General features: G+C 42.2%; 1 protein-coding gene across 1 annotated transcript in view; it reads left to right on the forward strand.

Moving 5' to 3' along the window:
* Positions 1-13,003, forward strand: part of ap2b1 (adaptor related protein complex 2 subunit beta 1) — a 253,409-nt gene that overhangs the window by 174,574 nt on the left and 65,832 nt on the right. Inside the window, exon 20 of the mRNA XM_085964236.1 lies at positions 8,153-8,239. Coding sequence (XP_085820362.1) covers positions 8,153-8,239 — 87 coding nt within the window. The remainder of the gene's footprint in view (positions 1-8,152; positions 8,240-13,003) is intronic.

Below are 13,003 nucleotides of genomic sequence, written 5' to 3' on the forward strand. Positions count from 1 at the left end.
CCCGATTGGCCATTCTGTGTGTAGGGCTAGACAATACATAGTGATAGACTATTTTAACACACTGGCATCACAGATGAGCTTGAACCCGTCCTCACCCAGTATGCACACTTTCTAGCAGGATCCCTGGGTAATGACCTTGAGCAGGCACCTTACTTGATTTTCCCTTTCTTAGTCCAAGGGCACTGAGGCCACTTGCGGTGCCTTTTGTGCCTCCAGCTTCAAATAGTGTAATAGGATCTTTTATGACCACCTGAAAGGGCAGATAGGGCCTCGGATTAGCGTCTGATCCAAAAGGCGGCATCTCTGAGAGTGCAGCACTCCCTCAGTACTGCAGTCAAGTGTCAGCCTAGATTATGTGTTGAATTCTTTGGAGTGGGGCTGGAACCCACAAACTTCTGACTAAGAGTGGAGAGTTTTACCACTTAGTCAAGACTGGCATCTATAGAAACATAGAAGATAGGAGCAGGAGTAGGCCATTCGGCCCCTCGAGCCTGCTCCGCCATTCAATGCGATCATGGCTGATCATCCAAGTTCAGTACCCGGTACCTGCTTTTTCCCCATACCCCTTGATCCCTTTAGCCTTAAGAAATATATCCAACTCCTTCTTGAATATATTTAATGAATTGGCCTCTACTGTCTTCTGTGGTAGAGAATTCCACAGGTGCAAAAGACAAGGCTGAAGCATTTGCAACTATCTTCAGCCAGAAGTGCCGAGTGGATGATCCATCTCGGCCTCCTCCTGAGGTCCCCAGCATCACAGATGCCAGTCTTCAGCCCATTCAATTCACTCCACGTGATGTCAAGAAACGGCTGAAGACACTGGATACTGCAAAGGCTATGGGCCCTGACAACATTCTGGCAATAGTACTGAAGACTTGTGCTCCAGAGCTAGCTGCACCCCTAGCTAAGCTGTTCCAGTACAGCTACAACACTGGCATCTGCCCGGCAATGTGGAAAATTGCCCAAGCATGTCCTGTCTACAAAAAGCAGGACAAATCCGACCCGGCCAATTACCGTCCCATCAGTCTACTCTCAATCATCAGCAAAGTGATGGAAGGTGTCGTCGACAGTGCTATCAAGCGGCACTTACTCAGCAATAACCTGCTAACTGACGCCCAGTTTGGGTTCCGCCAGGGCCACTCAGCTCCTGACCTCATTACAGCCTTGGTCCAAACATGGACAAAAGAGCTGAACTCAAGAGGTGAGGTGAGAGTGACTGCCCTTGACATCAAGGCAGCATTTGATCGAGTGTGGCATCAAGGAGCCCTAGCAAAACTGAAGTCAATGGGAATCAAGGGGAAAACTCTCCATTGGTTGGAATCATACCTAGCACAAAGGAAGTTGGCTGTGGTTGTTGGAGGTCATTCATCTCAATCACATGACATCACTGCAGGAGTTCCTCAAGGCAGTGTCCTAGGCCCAACCATCTTCAGCTGTTTCATCAATGACCTTCCCTCCATCATAAGGTCAGAAGTGGGGATGTTCGCTGATGATTGCACACTGTTCACCATTCGAGACTCGTCAGATACTGACGCAGTCCGTGTCCATATGCAGCAAGACCTGGACAACATTCAGACTTGGGCTGACAAGTGGCAAGTAACATTCGCACCACACAAGTGCCAGGCAATGACCATCTCCAACAAGCGAGACTCTAACCATCTCCCCTTGACATTCAATGGCATTACCATCGCTGAATCCCCCACTGTCAACATCCTGGGGGTTACCATTGATCAGAAACTGAACTGGACCAGCCATATAAATACTGTGGCTACAAGAGCAGGCCAGAGGCTGGGAATTCTGCGGCGAGTGTCTCACCTCCTGACTCCCCAAAGCCTTTCCACCATCTACAAGGCACAAGTCAGGAGTGTGATGGAATACTCTCCACTTGCCTGGATGAGTGCAGCTCCAACAACACTCAAGCTCGACACCATTCAGGATAAAGCAGCCCGCTTGATTGGCACTCCATCCACCACCTTCAACATTCACTCCCTCCACCACTGGCGCACTGTGGCTGCAGTGTGTACCATCTACAAGATGCACTGCAGCAACTCGCCAAAGCTCCTTCAACAGCACCTTCCAAACCCGCGACCTCTACCACTTAGAAGGACAAGGGCAGCAGACGCATGGGAACATCACCACCTACAAGTTCCCCTCCAAGCCACACACCATCCTGACTTGGACCTGTATCGCCGTTCCTTCACTGTCACTGGGCCAAAATCCTGGAACTCCCTTCCTAACAGCATTGTGGGTGTACCTACACCATATGGACTGCAGCGGTTCAAGAAGGCGGCTCACCACCATCTTCTCGAGGGCAATTAGGGATGGGCACTAAATGCAGGCCTAGCCAGCCAGCGACACCCACATCCCATCAATGAATTTAAAAAAAAGGTTCACCACTCTCTGGGTGAAGAAATTCCTCCTCATTTCTGTCCTAAAAGGCCTACCCCTTATTCTTAGACTGTGACCCCTGGCTCTGGATTCCCTGACTATCGGGAACATCCTTCCTGCATCTAGCCTGTCCAGTCCTGCCAGAATTTTATAAGTTTCAATGAGATCCCCTCTCATTCTTCTAAACTCCAGCGAGTACAAGCCCAATCGACCCAATCTCTCCTCATACATCATTCCTGCCATCCCAGGTATCAGCCTGGTGAATCTTCGCTGAACTCCTTCCATGGCAAGAATATACTTCCTCAGATAAGGCAACCAAAACTGCACACAATACTCAAGATGTGGTCTCACCAAGGCCTTGTACAATTGTTCCTGTACTCAAACCCTCTCGCTATGAAGGCCAACGTACCATTTGCCTTCTTAACCGCCTGCTGCACCTGCATGCTTACCTTCAGCGACTGGTGCACAAGGACACCCAGGTCTCGTTGCACTTCCCCTTCTCCCAATCGATTGCCATTCAGATAATAATCTGCCTTCCTGTTTTTGACACCAAAGTGGATAACCTCACATTTATCCACGTTATATTGCATCTGCCATGCTTCTGCCCAATCACCCAACCTGTCCAAATCATCCTGTAGTTTCTTGGCACCCTCCTCACAGCACACACGTCCACCCAGCTTTGTGTCATCTGCAAATTTGGAGATATTACATCTAGTTCCCTTGTCAAGATCATTAATATATATTGTGAATAGCTGGGGTCCAAGGACTGATCCCTGCGGTACCCCACTAGTCACTGCCTGCCACTCGGAAAAAGAACCGTTTATTCCAACTCTTTGCTTTCTATCTGCCAACCAGTTCTCTATCCAAGTCAATACCTTGCCCCCAATCCCATGTGCCTTAACTTTACACGCTAATCTTTTATGCAGGACCTTATCGAAAGCCTTTTGAAAGTCCAAATACATCACATCCACTGGTTCTCCCTTATCTATTTTACTAGTTACATCCTCAAAAAATTCCAGTAGATTAGTCGAGCACGATTTACCTTTTGTAAATCCATGTTGACTTTGTCCGATCCGGTCACTGTTTTCCAAGTGATCTGCTATTACATCTTTTATAATGGACTCTAGCATTTTCCCCACTACCGATGTCAGGCTTACCGGTCTGTAATTCCCCGTTTTCTCTCTACCACCTTTTTTGAATAGCGAGGTAACATTAGCTACCCTCCAATCCATGGGTACTGTTCCAGATTCCATCGAATGTTGGAAGATGATCAGCAATGCATCTACTATTTCTAGGACCACTTCCTTAAGTACCCTAGGATGTAGATTATCAGGCCCTGGGGATTTATCGGCCTTCAATCCCATCAATTTCCCTAACACCATTTCCCTACAAATACTGATTTCTTTCAGTTCCTCCCTTTCACCAGACCCTATGTTCCCCGACATTTCTGGGAGGTTATTTGTGCCCTCCTTTGTGAAGACAGAACCAAAATATGTATTTAATTGGTCTGCCATTTCTTTGTTCCCCATTATAAATTCCCCTGATTCTGACTGCAAGGGACCTACGCTTGACTTCACCAATCTTTTTCTCTTCACATATCTATAAAAGCTTTTACAGTCAGTTTTTATGTTCCCTGCAAGCTTACTCTCATTCTATTTTCCCTTTCTTAATTAATCCCTTTGTCCTCCTTTGTTGAATCCTAAACTGCTCCCAATCCTCTGGATTACTGCTTTTTCTGGCCAATTTATATGTCCTCTCCTTGAATCTTATGCTATCCCTAATTTCCCTCGTTAGCCACGGTTGAGTCACCTTTTTTGTTTTACTTTTATGCCAAACTGGGATGAACAAATTCTGTAGTTCATCCATGCGGTCTTTGAATAGAATATAAAATAGATATGTAAATTGGAGAAAACCATTTGCCTGTGTTTTTTTTCCTACCTGCGCTCTCATCTTTAAAGATCAATTAATCTGCCTCCCTATATATCTCTGCTAAGAATATTACTATTTAGGTATACTTTCAGGGCCATCTATCTGCCCACTCAACTAACCTGATTGGTTCATAGGTAAGGAGCGTTGAGCATGCAAAAAAAAAAAGTCTCAGCACGATCTGAACTGGTACAGCACAAGACATGCTGTTCCTACTACTTATAAAGACAGGCAAAACACCTGTTCTTTTTCTCTGGCACAGATCATTGTTCTGCAGTTCACTTTTTCAATCCCTGGAACTCATTCCAAGGGATGCATAATGTGTGTTTTATCCCTTTAATAAGTTTCGAAAAATAATCTGTTTCAGTCCCCATGAATCCCCATCAAGCTTTATACAGATTGTAATACAGGGCTGCTAAATCGACACTGTGTTGACAGTCTCACTCATCGAGACCACAGGTTGACTCGTTTTGAAAGCAGAAGAATGTCACACTGGTTGGGACAGAGTAGAAGGACCTTTACATCTAACCATGTTATGCCTGACCTGGAAATGTATTTGATGCTGACAATGGGTTTCCCAAATGAGAAAATGTTCCATACCTCACTTTGACTGTTTTTTGGTCTGCCTCACTTGCCAAAACCATGGACCTTTTGAACTGTTGAATCTTTTCTTCCTTTATTGTATACTAACAGGGGAGCCCCGCGGTGCGAGGGCAATTTTGGGCTGCGCGGTCTCCTTGCCCCTGTCTGTCCCCCCTCTCGGGCCTGGTTGATGTGTGGGCCGGAAGCCTGCGACTGGATTTGGGTAGCAGTTTCCAGGGCTTTTTTGGGCCTGGGGATGTGTGGGCCGGAAGCCTGGGACTGGATTTGGGCTGTCGGCAGTTGGAGAAGCCTAGGCCTGTTTTGCATTGTTTTTTAACCTAAACATTTGTAGCTTTTAATACCTTCAAAGATGAAAGTTAAAGTACTTATAAAATATTTTTGTTAAATCTTTTTGAAAAAAAATACGATACTAACCTCGATGAGCATATTTTTAGGTTGAGGCAATGGGGTTTTTAGCTTGAGGCAATGGCTGCCAGATCCCTGAGATGAAAACGATTTGTCCCGCCCACACACACACCGATTGGTCAATGAATGAGGTGACTGAACTGTAGGATTGGTCGACCTTGACGTCAGTCAATCAATGCTAATGAGTGGATAATGAGTGGAATTTTGAAGGTTTTTTGTATAATGTGCGAACAATTTTTGTCCGACCGAAAAGTAAATACGCTTATGACCGTTCTGGAATTGTAAGCTTTCTTTGGATGTAACGCACGTGTAGGTACGCTCTATAACTTTATAGAGTGTACAGACAGACAGATCGATCCGTTTATATATATGTATAGATTTCCTTGAACCTAAATCAATCAGGGTTCAGATGAACCTAATCTGCTACCTTGGATTAATCCTTAATCAGGATATTAAAGTTATTTACCGTTAACATTTTGCATTAATAGATAATTATTGTAGATGCAATCTAGCAGAAATCAAGTGTGCATTTTGGAAATTGGAATCAGTACCCAAAGGATTGGCCATATTTCAACGGTAAAATTAAAAACCCTTGGATGCTGGGAATCTGAAATAAAGACAGAAAATACTACAGATGTCAGAGAAAGGTGTGATCCATTATTAGAACGGAAATGGTAGCTTATCTTTCTCTCTCAGAAGTTGATTGCCATGCTCTGCATTAACATTTGTGTCATTTTTTACTGCCCAAGCACCTGAGGTTGGAAAAAAAAATTAGTCATAACTCTGTTCTTTATTCCTGCTACTTGCTGTTAGTCATGTAATTGCACAGCAGTTTAGGACTTCAAAACAACTTGGTTTACAGAGCTGACCCCAGTGTACAGTTTTTGCAAAGGGAAAGAATAAATATGCAGCACATAGTTCAAACATTTGAGTGAACTGGTGTTTGTAGATTCAGATTCCCTTTTAAAGTGCATACAAGCTTTTGAAGCCTCAGCACTTGTGTTTATTAAAAAAAAAAATCAATTCCTGTGCAATGAATAGGTTTTTAAAGAAGCTTCCTGAATTTATTTAGTAGATCAAGCTTCACAAGTCGCCCTCCTAATCTACTATATAACACGGCTTCCGTGGATCAATCGCCTCTGCCTCGGTCGGTGAATAATGAAACCTTTACATCTTAGAAGTACTAAATAACAATGAGTAATTTGCACTTGGATATTGTGGAAGTACCACGGTTCCTGGTATTCTAAAGATGTTTTCTATTGTTGGCGGAGACCCAGAATCTCCAAGTGTCACACTTGGTTTAACTTTCCCACTATGCCACTGGTCCCTTTAATCCCATCCGGGTGCCAGTAGATCCGAAGCCAGAATCTTTTTCTAGCTCCATAGATGGCATCTGAGGGGCTGAGTTTACCTCCTTTATTATAATAATGTGCCATAGTTAGAGGAGTACTGCAATCCAACTACAGTACAAACTATCAATATAAAATGCCGAGCAGTTAGCTTCAATATCATTCCCATTAACTCTTGGTACATTTCACTGGTTATCAGCATTTCATGCCCAGCTGTATCTGTAGGGAGAATCTCTCTCTTTTTCTCACTACCCCGCCCAATATTGGAGTTTTCATTTAATGGCAACATAATGAGTGATTTTAGAACGAGTCTTCCACAGTCTTAGGAATATGATATGGAATAAAGGCCTAGTTCACTGTTGGTTCTCTGTATCAAATACATATCTACTGTATATTAAAAATGAAGTAGATCACTCTCTGCCTTGCCCACGTCCAAACTTCCACATAATGCCCCTCCCCCCTCGCATGGTGGCATATCAAGTTGAAGAGGAATTCTTGTCGACTATTTCCCATTAACAAATTAAACCATTATAATGACCTGTTGTTCAAGGATTCCGTGTGTGCACCATTTGAAAATCAAACTGTAATGAGCTGTGATTAGCTTCAGTGTCCTTTTTAGTTTTGCTCCTTTTTTCTTGATTTCTTAATTTTTTTTTAATCAGAGTGATTGCAAAATTGTAGAACCTAGGAACAGTTGCACGAGTAAGCTGTATTATCATCAGTAGAAATTAAGTTCAGCGTACTTCGGTTGTCATTTTAATTCAACTCCCTCATACATCAGGTTTAATGACCTCTGCAAGCCTAGAACCCAAAGGTAATGCCAGTCTTGCACAGTTTAACAAAAAAAATACTTCAAACATGTCCTTCTAATTAATTCCAGCTGTTTAATCTTTAAAAGAAGAATGACTGGGATAAGGATTGGTTTTAATTTGGAGGTGGGCTAAATTGAATGATGCAGTGAGTTAGCACACTGTCCTTTACCTCTGACTTGCATTTGAATCAATCTGACTGACCTGGCAAAAGGAACCTTTCAGATGGGAGAAATAAGAAGCTCACTAAATTTATCAGGGCACCTTGGCTGATTTCCTCGTGGATGCCACTGTATATCAAAAAAGCCTATACAAATTTCTCAATCTGAGGTCATTCGAATGCCTTGTGTGCAAAATGGGAACATTACACTGGTGTATTAGGGGTATTATTCTAAAGCTGGCCTCGAAGGCCCATTGTTGACAGATTAGGATGAATGTTTCTTCTACATCTCTGTCCCAGGAATGCTTGTTGTTGATCCTGGGTGTTAAAAATGGGGGTATTAAAAATGGAAACAAGCACAGTTGCTTCTCTAGCACAGGTATCCTTCACCTTGAATGCAAAATACTCCCCCAAAAAAATGTAAATTTTACCTTTAATTTTAAGGTTGTACTCTCGGTTTTTGCCACTGAATATTTGTTGCTCATGAGTTACTTTTTCTCTCTTTTATCTAGAGCGTCAGGTCTTCCTTGCTACATGGAAAGACATTCCCAACGAAAATGAACTTCAGTTTCAAGTTAAAGACTGCCACTTAAATGCAGGTAAGTGGACCATTTCTGGATAAAGTGCTGAGTTTATACAAGGTGCTGATGCAAGCATCTAATTTCAGTGCACCAAATCTCTTCCTATTCTCAAAAATAGTTCCAGGAATGCCCTAGACAGGGTACTCACGCGTGGGCCCGGAGGAATTGCCGGTTTTCAGCATGCACAGTGCATGTGGGGAAAACCGGCATTTCCTCTCCTCTGACCCAAGGGGTTAAGAGGCAGAACGCGTACGACGTATCAGGCAGCGCGTGCGCGCTGAATTTCCTTTTTTTGTAAAGAGTTGCCCTTGCGTAAAGGCCTCCGGTTTTTACGCTTGAAAATACCAGACGTAAGTACTTAGTTTTACAGGTAAGTGGTCTATTAATACAATTTAGAATTTTTTTTCCACAGGTTTATTATTTTTAAAGAATTTACAGTAAGGTAAGTGTATTTTTAGACCCTATTTGTTAAAAAAATTATTTTTTTTAAAAATTTGATTAATTGTTTAAAATAGTTTTTTTTACAGTTATTCATAGTTCATTTACTAAGTGGGATTTTTAAAAACTTTTATTTGTAGTTTAAGTGCTGTTTTGGGCGCCCTGAGTTTTCATGAGTTTGACAGTTCTTACTATCAAACTCATGAATGAACTTTTGCAACCTGCCATTGGTTGCCCAGTGCCCACGTGATCCCAGCCGGCTCATCAAAATAACTACGCTTTAATTCTGTTTAAAACTACTTTACATTCTTCAAAATAATTTAAAAGTATTTAAAACTTTATAAAAGTTACCTAAAGATTAATAAAAATACAAAAAATTTCTTTAAAATGCTGCTCTGCATGTAGAATTGCTTTGCAGCTTGTTAAAAATTGGGGGCGTGGCCTATGTTAAGAAGACCTCAAGGGGCGTGTCTAACTTAGACTCCGCGCTCGAGGCTTCACGCTGGCTGCACTCCTGGGCGGCGTGACGTCAGACGCTGCCCGGGAGTAATCATCAGAAAACAGGAATTGCAAGCGTCCCGGGAGCCGAACGGCAGGCGTGCCGGGTAAGTGCTCATCGGGGGCTTGCCGAGCCTAATTTCTGGGCCATTAAGGTTCAAAGTGTTATCCATTTGATACATGTTGGTCACTTTGGATACGCCAGTAGCTAGGTGAGGACTTCGGAGCAGGCTCGAGGGGCTGTAAGGCCTCGTCCTGCTCCGATTTCTTATGATCAATGTTGTGAAATGTAGCGTTAGAATTCAGATTTTGTCGCAGTGCAAACATTGCAAGATTTTTCTCTCGGCTTAAAATTAATCGGCTTTATCATTCCGCTGAGTGTCAGCTTGGCTCTGTTGACAGCACCATCACTGCTGAGTCAGATGGTTGCGAATTTAGGGCCCACTGCAGGACTTGAGCTCCTAATCCAGTGCAGTGCCGAGGGATGCTGCATTATCGAAGGTGCCCTGCTTTGGATGAGACATTAAATTGAAGCCCCATCTGCTGGTCAGGTGGATGTTAAGATCCCATAGCATTTTTCCATGGCCTAGTCAACAGTTCTCCCTCAACCAAGTCTGCTAAAAACCAGGTTAACTAGTCATTCATTTAATTCCTCTTTGCAAGATCTTGCTGTGCTCAGAATGGCTGCTGCATTTGCCTACATTAACAACAGTTACTGCATTTGTATGTGCAGCATTTTAGGATTTTGGAGGTAACCTTATGACGGGTTGGTAATTGGTTGGGAGGTAGGAGATAGCAAGTCGAGATAATGGGAACATTCTCTAATTGGTGGGATGTGAGTGACAAGTGTTATTCCCCAGGCATCTGTACTGGACCTCAGCTTTTCACTATATATATCAATGATTTGGATGAAGGAATAGAGAGTTGTATATTCAAGTTTGCAGATGACACAACATTAGGAGGCACAGTAAATTGTGTAGATAGGAGTAGGAAGTTACAAAAGGATATAGACAGACTAAGGGAGAAGCCAAAACTATGACAGATGGAGTTCAGTATGTGGCATCATCTACTTTGGAGCCAAGAAGACAAATCAGAATGTTTTCTTAATAGTAAGTGACTAAGAGCTGTGGAGGAGCAAATGGATTAGCTATCCATGTACACAAATCCTGATAACTAGTTATAGGTACAATAAGTAATCAAATTGAATGTTGGCCTTTATCTCAAGGGGGATGGAATACAAAGGGGGGTAAATACTGCTTCAGTTGTACAGAGCCTTGGTCAGACCTCATCTGGAGTACTGTTTTCAGTTTTGGGCACCGCACCTCGGGAATAATATATTGGCCTTCGAGGGTATACAGCGCAGATTCACCAGAATGATACCAGGGCTTAAAGGGTTACATTATGAGAACAGGTTGCATAAATTTGGTTTGTATTCCCTTTGGTTTATAAGATTGAGGGGTGATCTAATTGAGGTGTTTATAATGATAAAGGGATTTGATAGGGGAGATACTGAGATACTGTTTCCTCTGGTGGGGGAATTCGGAACAAGGGGGCATAATCTTAAAATTAGAGCTAGGTCATTTCGGAGTGAAATCAGGAAACACTTTTCCCACAAAGGCTAGTGGAGAGCTGGAACTGTCCCCCCAAAAGGCTGTGGATGCTGGGTCAATTCAACATTTTCGAGACTGCGATAGAATTTTGATGGGCAAGCGATATGGATCAAAGGCAGGTAAATGGAGTTGAGGTACAGATCAGCCATGATCTAATTGAATGGCAGAGCAGACCCAAGGGGCTGAATGGCCTACTCCCTATGTTCTGAGAGACGTGATAAATGGAAGTTCTTTCTTTCTTTGGCATACTCCTGAAACTTGCACAGAACTCTATGATTTTAATTAAATTGCAAAGCCTTTAATGAAAAAGCAAACAGAAATTAATTTCTACATGCAGAATTATAATAGACAGACTCGTCAGTAGATATATTGTGATTTTAAATGTGCTAGAAATATTAAAAGCCAGATTAGAGTAATGTAAAAAATCGTATCATGAGCACCAACTTCTTATTTAATTATCAGGGATTAGCTATGGTATGAATTCCCAAGATAGTTGTGTTGGGATAAAGTTGTACACAATCTGATTATAGAATTCTTGATGTACTCTTTATCCACTCCTGTAATTTCTGAGTCTTTGAGCAACACTTCTTGGCAAACTGTTTTGTGCTAAGAACACAGCTGCCCTGAGGTCTGCATTAAAATTTAATTTCTCGGCTGAATTTGTGATGTGTAAATGTCAACTGTTATGTTAGACTGTTTTTCAGCTTTTTGTTCAGGTGCACATTTCAGAGCAGATGATCATGGATATATAATTTCTGAGAGTGTCTTTTGAGCATTGTGTCAGTTCATTATAACTTCGCAGCTGCTTGTACATAATGAGTTTTCTCGTTTGTGATGTCTAGGGTACCAGCATTGAAGCTGCACTGTGTCAGTGTTGTCATTGGACTTACTTGGTGCATTGTATCAACACTGAATAGAAACGTGAGCCAAGTCCAGATATAATTCTGGTGGGACACTTTTAGTTTATCACTGCAGTTTGTTCCCATTGTTACCACTGCCAGTGACAGACCTGTAACCACCAGTTGTCGGCCTTAGTTCAGTGGTCGCACTCTCACTTCTGAATCAGAAGCTTGTAGGTGCAAGTCCCATTCCAGAGACTTGAGCAGATAATCTTGTTGACACCTCAGTGCAGTACTGAAGGAGCGCTGCTCTGTCAGAGGTGCCATCTTTCGGATGAGACATTAAACCGAGACCCAGCCTGCCTCTCGGGTGAATGTAAAAGATTCTACGGCATTATTCAAAGAAGAGCAGGGGAGTTCTCCCCAGTGTGCTGGCCAATATTCATCCCTCAACCAACATAACATTATCTGGTCATTAGCACATTGCTGTTTGTGGGATTGGCTGCCACGTTTCCTATATCATAGCAGTGACTGCACTTCTGAAGTACATCATTGGCTGTACAGCACTTTGGGTCATCCTGAGGTCATGAAAGACGCTATATAAATACAAGTTATTTTTTTCCTCCTTCTCCCTAGTGTTATATTGCTTTAAAATAATCTCTTCAGACGCAACCTAAGTTTGAAAAGATAGAACCTAGAATTGTTTTAGTGAGTGTTTCTCAGATTTCAGTTGGACATATCATGAAAGTTTGTTTGTTATACTATAGTGTTCTGTTACTGATTAACTTCACAATGCATCAGAGTGTGATTCACAGTTCTTTAAACTCATCATATTGTACTTTCCGTCCAAAAGTGGCACCATAAATCCAACTGGCTTCATAAACTAAGGCTCAGAATTTACATCAAATTCTTCAGATTAAAGCATTTGAATTTGGTTATCACTTTAATGTTCATTTCTATGATACATTAGGAGCCTCTTCTTGTCGCACCTGTATGTAATTTGTGTAGCAGTGGCTCCACTAATTAGAATGGTGTTGGTGTGTTACTTCGACTGGAACATTCCCTTCAGAGGCATTAATTCCCAATACATTTCTATAGCCGTTGTTTCATAAGACAAGATTAAAATGTTCAATTTACCCAATCACTCAATGATGTTCCTTTTAAGAGACTCAGTGTATTAATAAAGGATGGTTATTGCATTTCCCTTCACTAGTTGGACAGTTTACATTGCAAAATTCTGTTGTACTCCAGAAGCATGCATCTTGGCCCAGATCTGGCTCTCTATCATTTTACGGATCCATCCTTTACATCCATTTGTAAATAATTTTAAAGTAAATTTTACAACCGGGTCACTATATTAAAAATATATAAAATAATTAAATGAATCTCATTCCATG

The sequence above is a fragment of the Somniosus microcephalus genome, chromosome 22 (genome assembly GCF_052327205.1).
Source record: "Somniosus microcephalus isolate GS21.2 chromosome 22, FLI_Smic_1.0, whole genome shotgun sequence".
In the NCBI taxonomy this organism is placed as follows: domain Eukaryota; kingdom Metazoa; phylum Chordata; class Chondrichthyes; order Squaliformes; family Somniosidae; genus Somniosus; species Somniosus microcephalus.